At 46.9% G+C, this 8,479-nt stretch overlaps 1 protein-coding gene across 2 annotated transcripts; it reads left to right on the top strand.

Moving 5' to 3' along the window:
• The first annotated feature begins 62 nt into the window (after window positions 1–62).
• CEP19 (centrosomal protein 19) lies at window positions 63–6,812 on the top strand. Of its 2 annotated transcripts, XM_008266713.4 has the most exons (3): window positions 188–545; window positions 3,659–3,858; window positions 5,532–6,812. In XM_008266713.4, exons 2-3 carry the CDS (start codon window positions 3,729–3,731, stop codon window positions 5,891–5,893), a joined length of 492 nt encoding a protein of 163 aa, XP_008264935.1. In that variant the 5' UTR covers window positions 188–545; window positions 3,659–3,728; the 3' UTR covers window positions 5,894–6,812. The 2 variants fall into 2 exon arrangements, with proteins under 2 accessions (XP_017202501.1, XP_008264935.1); XM_017347012.3 differs by lacking the exon at window positions 3,659–3,858 and having other exon boundaries at window positions 63–545.
• The last annotated feature ends 1,667 nt before the right edge of the window (window positions 6,813–8,479 follow it).

The following is an 8,479-nucleotide window of genomic DNA, read 5'->3' as shown; positions in this document are numbered from 1 at the left end:
AGGACGAGGTGCGGCGGGGGAAGGAGTCCGCTAGTGTCTGCGCCTGAGGGCTAGGTACGCGTATGCGGGCCGTCCCGCGTCTTCAAAGCCGGCCGCGGCTCTGGCCCCCTACCCGAAAAGTTCAGGCCTCGAGTGAGGCAGCGGGACTCGGCCCCTTTCGTTCACGCCCCCCGCCAGCCCGGGGGCGGGGCGAGGAGCGACGCAAGCGCGGTGACGTGTGCCCGGGCTGTTGCTATGGGAACGTCTCGGCGGGCGCAGGCTGGACCCAGAAGCCCTCAAGCCTTGGCGGGAGCTGGCTGTCTGCGCTGCCCACCGGCCTCCGCCTAGGCTTCCTGGTGTTTGCGGGCCTAGACCTCCCGTCAGGAGGATTCACCCCTGTGGTGTCGTCCGTGAGGCTGTGGTTGCGGCCTCTTCCTGCGGCGCTAGGCCCCACTCGGCCTCACAGAAGACTCTGGCGTGCCTGTGTGCACTGCGGTCGGGTGGAGGCGGCCGCTCCTCACGGTGTAGACGTGCGGGAGACGGTGCACTTTCCGATCTTCTCTGAGGTAAGGACGCCAGCCTTGCCCTGGCGATGTGAGAAGCTAGAGATGCGTCTGCTCCTTGGGGAAATCCGTGCCCACCGGGGTTCCCTGGCAAGATTCTGGCAGTCCCTGACCGCTGGGGAGAAAAACATGCAAGTCCAGAAAGGGTAATCAGGTAAAGGTGTCCTCACCCTTCCCTGAACCGCACGGAATCTGTTAGCAGGCCTGGAGAGCCTGGTGTCTGAGGGCAGATCCCAAGCGGAAACCAGCGCTATGCGCCTGGTGAAAGTACACGGAGATCCGCTTCGGATGGAGCTGCTCCTGCAGAGAGGGCCAGAGGACTGTGTGTGTGTGTGTGTGTGTGTGTGTGCGCGATCGGCCTCAGGAATTGTTTTACATTCCCAACAGAGCACAGCATTGGTAAAAAAACAAAAGATACATTGTAATAAGGAAAAGAGTCTGCAGTGGGAAACTGCGCGGTTGAGTATGAACTGCTTGCATCCTGATACCGCGGGTCTCTAGAGTGTGTGTTTCTACGGTGCTCAGCACGCTTTCCTAGAAAGTTTACTAACATGGTATAGTGAGAAGGGATTTTTAGAGTAGTGTTTAAGAGAGGGGAGGGGAGGAGTCAATTGCATCAGATAAGAGACCAAACACTCATTTGAGATAGCAGTTCTTTTTAAATTGTTTTTAAAGTTTTGTTTTATTTATTTGAAAGGTAGAGTTAAAGGGAGAGGTGGAGACAGACTTCTGGTTCACTCTCCAGATGTCTGCAACAGCCGGGGCTGGGCCAGGCTGAAGCCAGGAGCCAGGAGCTTCTTCTGGGTCTCCCATGTGGGTGCACTCTGGCCATCCTCCGCTGCTTTCCCAGCAGAGAGCTGGGTTGGAAGTGGAGCAGCCAGGACTCTAACTGGTGACCCTACGGGATGCCAGCTGCAGGCGGTGGCTTTAATCCACTGCACCACAGCATCGGCCCCAGCAGTTCTTTATATGTGATTAATTTCCCGAGTAAAAATTCTATGTTCAACAATAAGGGGTGAATAATGTAGATTATGGTATATCATATATCGACAAGATCCTTGGGAATCATGTAAGAATTATATCTTAGTAAAATATTTAATGAGAAAATGAGTTGTTAAACTTCAGGAGATAGTATGTATGATATAAAAGACATAGGTTTTTTTTGTTTCTTTTTTTGTTTTTGACAGGCAGAGTTAGAGAGTGAGAGATAGAGACAGAGAGAAAGGTCTTCCTTCCATTGGTTCACACCCCAAATGACCGCTATGGCCGGCGCGCTGCGCCAATCTGAAGCCAGGAGCCAGGTGCTTCTCCTGGTCTCCCATGGGGTGCAGGGACCAAGCACCTGGACCATCCTCCACTGCACACCTGGGCCACAGCAGGGAGCTGGACTGGAAGAGGAGCAACCAGGACAGAATCCGGCGCCCCAACCGGGACTAGAACCCGGTGTGCCAGTGCCACAGGTGGAGGATTAGCCTATTGAGCCTCGGCGCAGGCCTAGACATAGTTTTAAAGACTAACCTGTATCTCTGGAAAAATCCTGTTAGTAATAAAGATGATTATTTTATTTCCTCCCATTCTCGCTCTCCCCCAGTTTTCTACAGTAAATATTTTATTACTGTTAAGTATTTTTAAAAATTATATTCCTAGGGCAGGCATTTAGAGCAGTTAAGACTGTTCAGATCTGAAGCCAGGAGCCAGGTGCTTCCCCCTGGTCTCCCGTGCAGGTGCAGGGCCCAAGGACCTGTGGAATGCCTGCATCCTGTGGGAGCACCTGGGTTCAAGTCCTGGCTCCAACTCTTGCTTCCTGCTAATGCATCCCCTGGGGGCAGTGGTGATGGCTCTGGTGGTTGGGTCCCTGCCATCCAGTGGAAGACCTGGCTTGAGTTACTGCCTCCTGGCTTTGTCCTGATGCAGGCCCAGCCCCAGCCTTTGCCAACATTTGGGGAGTGAACCAGCAGATGGAAGATCTCTCCTTGTCCCTGCCTGCCTTTCAAATAAATTTTTAAAACAAGGATTTAAAGAAAATTATATTCCTGTAGCGCTTCTCCAGCAGAACCAGGTTTGTGAAGATATTACCACCCCATGCCACTTTACCTCGAGTTTTTTGATACTTAAGAATTTCCCTAAAATGTTAGATACATCTGAAGCTGTACCTGTAATTAAGTATATTTTGGCACTGAAGATGCCGAAATAATGAGAGAATAAAAAGTGTCAATCTGTAAATAGATGTGTTTCTTGTAACTAAGAAAAAATAATATAGTGAGATAGAAGCCATGTAAACTACTGCCTTGCTCCAGAGCAGGCTGTTTCTCCTTCAGGTCTGCCTTTTTTGGTCAGGTAGATCAGGATGTACCAGAGCTTAGATTAATACATAGCATTAAACAAGAATGGGGCTGGCATTCGGCATCCCATATGGTCACTGGTTTATGTCCCAGCTGCTCCACTTTTGAACCAGTGCCTTGCTCTAATGGCCTGGGAAAAGCAACAGAAGATGGCTCAAGTGTTTGGGCCTCTACCACCAATGTGGGAGACCTGGATGAAGTTCCTGGCTCTTGGCTTCAACCTGGCCCAGCCTGGCTATTTTGGCCATCTAAGGAGTGAACCAGTGGATAGAAGGTGCAGTGCACTAAGACATCCAAATGGAATTGTATTCTCCAGCTCACATGTGAACAAACTTACATCCTTCAATGACCCAAAGAATCGTAGGGATCCAACAGAGGCTAACCCAAGGGCAAACAGAACTTTCAGGGTAGCACTTGAAGTGTTGGGCTTCATGGGCAGAGTATGTGTCTTTAGATTGGGCTAGACCGGAAGGCGGTGGAGGATGCCCAAGTGCTTGGGCCCTGCACCCGCATGGGAGACCAGGAAGAAGCACTTGGCTCCTGGCTTCGGATCGGCGCAGCGTGCCGGCCATAGCGGCCATTTGGGGGGTGAACCAACGGAAGGAAGAGCTTTCTCTCTGTCTCTCTCTCTCTCACTGTCTAACTCTGCCTATCAAAAATAAAAATAAATTAAAAAAATAGTTTGGGCTCGAGCCAGGTTTGCTGGAGAGGAAGTAAAGGGGAGGGAGGTACATCTGACACCTCTGACACCTGTTGTGGTCTTTTTCCCTTTAGCTGGAAGTAACTGTGCAATGAGTACATTTTTGTCGGGTTTTCTCTGATTTACGCTGAATTATATGTGTGGATGATGTGTACTGCCAAGAAATGTGGAATTCGATTCCAGCCTCCAGCTATCATCTTAATCTATGAGCATGAAATTAAGGGGAAAAGTCGACAGCGCATCATGCCAGTCCGAAACTTTTCCAAGTTTTCAGGTATCTCATCTTTTGTCTTGCCTCCTGTCTGAACTATTCACTAAATCATTTCATGAGAACAATTTGAGCCTCATGCCATGGAGTGGCATGCCCTTCAGAGTATACACACCTACGTTCAAATCACTATTCTATCAGGGATTTGATGTACAATCTTGGTTAAGTTACTTATTGTCATGGGCTTCAGCTTCCTAATATGTCAAAGGGAATTGATAATTTTTTCCCAGTTTGATAATTGATAATTGAGTTAAATTAAATAGCACTATTCAGTAATATTAATTCCCTCCTAATATTTTTTGTTTGTAACCTTGGTATTTTATTAGTACCACTACTGCTATCTAAAGGCTATAATACAACTTTTTCCTCCCAGACACTTCCTCTAGTTGAAAGTGTTCAGCATCTCCACAAAGTGATTTTTAAATTAAGCAAGTAAGGCCAGCACTGCAGCTCAATCGGCTAATCCTCCGCCTGCGGCGCCGGCACCCCGGGTTCTAGTCCTGGTTGCTCCTCTTCCAGTCCAGCTCTCTGCTGTGGCCCAGGAAGGCAGTGGAGGATGGCCCAAATCTTGGGCCCTGCACCCACATGGGAGACCAGGAGGAAGCACCTGGCTCCTGGCTTCGGATTGGCCGTAGCGGCCATTTGGAGGGTGAACCAATGGAAGGAAGACCTTTCTCTCTGTCTCTCTCTCTCTCTCTCTCACTAACTCTGCCTGTCAAAAAAAAAATTTAAAAAAAAAAGCTAAATTAAGCAAGTAAAAAATTATTCTGGGGCATTGTGGCACAGCCAGCTAAGCTACCACTTGCACCTTCTACAGCCCATCCTAAAGTGCCAGTTTGAGTCCCAGCTATTCCACTTCCAGTTCAGCTCCCTGTAATCTGCCTTGGAAGCAGTAGATGATGGCTTGAGTACCTGCTTGAGTCCCTGCTGCCACATGTGAGACCCAGATGGAGTTCCTGGCTCCTGGCTTCGGCCTAGCCCAGCCCCAGCAGTTATAGCTAATTTAGGTAGCGAACCAGTGGGTTGAAGATCTTTCTTCCCCCTCTCTCTTTCCCTCCCTCCCTCCCTTCCTCCTTCCCTTCTTCTCTTCCTCTTTGTCACCTAGCTTTGAAAATATTAATTTTTTTAAAAAAGGATAAATAATTGTTTTTTTAAAAAATATTACTCCCTCCTCCTGCCACCACATTCAAAGCTCAGTGAAAAGAAATAGTTCTACAAAAGAATTCATCCAAGAGGCCGGCATTATGGTGCAATGGGTTGAGCTACCACTTGGGACACCTGCATCCCATGTTGCAGTGCTGTTTCCAGGCCTGGCTACTCCACTTCCAATCAGGCTTCCTGGCTGTGTGCTGCTTGGGAGGGGACCAAATGATGGCCCAAGTATTTGAGTCCCTGCTACCACCTGAGAAATCAGGATGAGGACATTTGAGGAGTGAACCACTAGATGGAAGGTCTCTCTCTCTCTCCCTCCCCCCCCCCCCCCGTCACTCTACCTTTCAAACGAAAAGAGGATAAAAAGCACTCCAATAAATCCATTTAGTCACTTGGTGATTAGGGAGATAATGCTTTCAAGATTCAGTGTTTTTATTTATTTTTGACCCTTGCATTAACTTATGGTACGTTTATTATTTGTGATATAGATGATGTATGTCATATACAGCTTTCTGTCTTCCTTCTAGATTGCACCAGAGCTGCTGAACAACTAAAGAATAATCCCCGACACAAGTCTTACCTGGAACAGGTGTCCCTGCGGCAGCTAGAGAAGTTGTTCAGTGTTTTACGAGGTAACTTGCGGGGACAGAGTTTGGCAGAAACAATGGAACAAATTCAGCGGGAAACAACCATTGATCCTGAGGAAGACCTGAACAAACTAGACGACAGGGAGCTTGCCAAGAGGAAGCGCATCATGGATGAACTTTTTGAGAAAAATCGGAAGAAGAAGGATGATCCAAATTTTGTCTATGACATCGAGGTTGAGTTTCCACAGGATGAGCAAGTACTGTCCTGTGGCTGGGACACAGAGTCAGCTGATGAGTTCTGATACAGAGCACTCGGGAAAGTCAGGGGCTAGCAGAATACCCTGTTTATACAAAGAACATACAGTGATTCTAGAAAAATCTGCCAAGAACACTAAAATGTATGTGTTGGGTCATAATTGGATTGATCGTATTACTTTTCCAAAGCAGTATATTTACATCTACCAGGTAGGTGCAAGCAGGATATAGGAAAAACATTATAGGAGCCTGCCTTTAAGGAGCTCATAAACTAATTGAAAGATAAGTCAGAAACTTGTGAAAAGATATAATAATATAGGCATTAGAAAAATTAGAGCCAGGTGCTGGTAGAGGATAAAGGTCAGAGCCTGGATTCCTGTAGGGTGGAATGGCTAGGGGGAGACAGGACATTGCCTGACCCTGGAAATCATAGTATGTTCACAGATGCCTGTGTAGGGGTCCAGACTAGAGTGCATGCAGCAAAGGGGAAGAGGAGTGGCAAAGAGACAACAAGTGGACATTTGTATTTTAGCAAATCACTGTTTGACAAGACTGGAGGGCACTACAGTTACCAGGAAATGACCCTGGGCGCATCATGTTTGTGTGCCTCTGGAGTAGAAGAGGGCCCCTGCAGGATGCCTGCAGCTGCGAGTGTGTTCCCCAGCCGGGGAATTCTGCCCCTCTTGGATCAGGAAACATGGACAACAGACATTTCTGAAACCCGGAACCTCTTCCTGTAAATAAGAGATTGTTTGTAAAATGGGAAATCCACCCACAATAAATGAACAATAGATACTGCCAGTGTGGACCTACTTAACGAGTCTGTACCTCAAAGAGAGGATCTTTGTTTAACAAGGTTATCTGTGTGCAGATACATTCATTCTTACTAGAGTATTATTTAATTGGCAGAAATCCTGTGTTTTCTACAAGGCAATTAATGTCCATTAAATAAAACTGTAAAAATAACTATTCACTATTTTTAACCTGTTCGTCCCTACTCTGTTAGCATTAAATGCCCCCATTGAAAGGGGTCATTTGGAGCAGGTGGTTAACCTAGCAGTTAAAATGTTGGATAAGACTTCTTACCACCCACACTGGAGTACTTGCGTTTGATGTCCAGTTTCGGCTCCTGATTCCCAATTCTGGCTCACATGGACCCAGGGAGGCAGCAGTCATGGCCCAAGTAATGTGGGAGACCTGGATTGAGTTTCTGTTTCTTGGCTTGAGGCTGGGGGCTTGGTTCTGGCCCTTGTATTTGGTGAATGAAACAGCAGGTGGGAATGCACTTTTCTCTCCTCTCTCCTGACTCAACCCCCACCTCCCTATCAAATTTTTTTTTTTTTTTTAAAAGAGAGAGAGGTCACGTATATAGGGACATTACCAGGGTCTTAGCTCCCATATGTATATTTGCCAAAAATAACAAAAAGAGTTCTCAGAATTATAGATCATCCCATATCTACATAGTATTTCATTTATTCCACTGTGTAAATATGGGTAATTTATTTTAAAAGATTATCTTAGGTGGTTTTCTCATTCACTATTGCAAACAATACAACAACAAATAACCTTGTACATTGTGTTCTGCACACGTGCAAGGGCATCTATAGGATAAAAGCCTAAAGGGGAATCCCTGCTTATGTGCATTGTAAATTTTAGTAGATACTGTTAAGTCTTCCTTCACAGAGATTCATGCATTCATTCGGCTATATGCCCAGTGAGTACCGACTGCATTCAGAGCTTGTGCTGCTGGAGGGGTTTCGAGATGCAGCAGTATTCACGGCAGTCCCTGCCTTCCCTTCTTTGCAGGATTTACAGTCGGGTTGGGCTGTCACATAGATCCACAGAACAATGGCAGGTGGCAGGTGCTGCACAGAAAGAACAGCCTGAGGAAAGTGAGGGAAGGCAGGAGCTGCAGCTGTAGATAGGACACTCGGAGACCTCACCGAAGAGGCGGTGTCTGGGCAAGGGGCTCAAGGAGGGAAGCAAACACGGATGTGTATTTCAGCATTGGGGGAGTGGTAAATGCACAGACCCCGTCAAGTGTACGTGGCATACTTGAGAAGAACAGGAGGCCAGTGTGGCTAATGCAGATTGAGCATAAGGAAAAGGGTAGGAGATGAGGCTGGACTGTCTTAACAATGCTGTTCTCACTGTGCAGGTTGTGCGAACTGAAACTATGAGCAGTACATTTTCCCCAGATACTCATTGCAAGGTGTTGCCAGACTTGCTGCAATTGTTCGTTCTATCACTTAAAAGTGTTGTAGTTGTGATTAGTATTTTTCTTATTTTGAGCAGGACTGGGTATCTTCATACATTTAAGAGCCATTTTCTGTGAACACCTGTTCACTGCTCATTTTCTGATTGAGTTTTTGATGATTTTCTTACAGATTTATGAAAGTTTTTTTAATTTTAGAGTTTGGGTTTTTTGTTTTGTTTTGTTTTGTTTTTGGTCTTTTGGCTTTTTTTCTGAAATCATAGTTTAGAGAGAGACAAAGAGACAGAAATCTTCCATCCACTAGTTCACGCCCCAGATGGCTACAGTGTTCAGGGCTGGGTTGAGGAAGCCAGGAGCTTCATCCTGCTCTCCCACGTGCAGCACCGGCATCCCATATGGGTACCAGTTCAGCTCCCAG

The sequence above is a fragment of the Oryctolagus cuniculus genome, chromosome 4, assembly GCF_051225735.1.
Source record: "Oryctolagus cuniculus isolate XC-2025 breed Fujian yellow rabbit chromosome 4, ASM5122573v1, whole genome shotgun sequence".
NCBI lineage: Eukaryota > Metazoa > Chordata > Mammalia > Lagomorpha > Leporidae > Oryctolagus > Oryctolagus cuniculus.
This window is presented reverse-complemented; position numbering and strand designations above follow the sequence as displayed.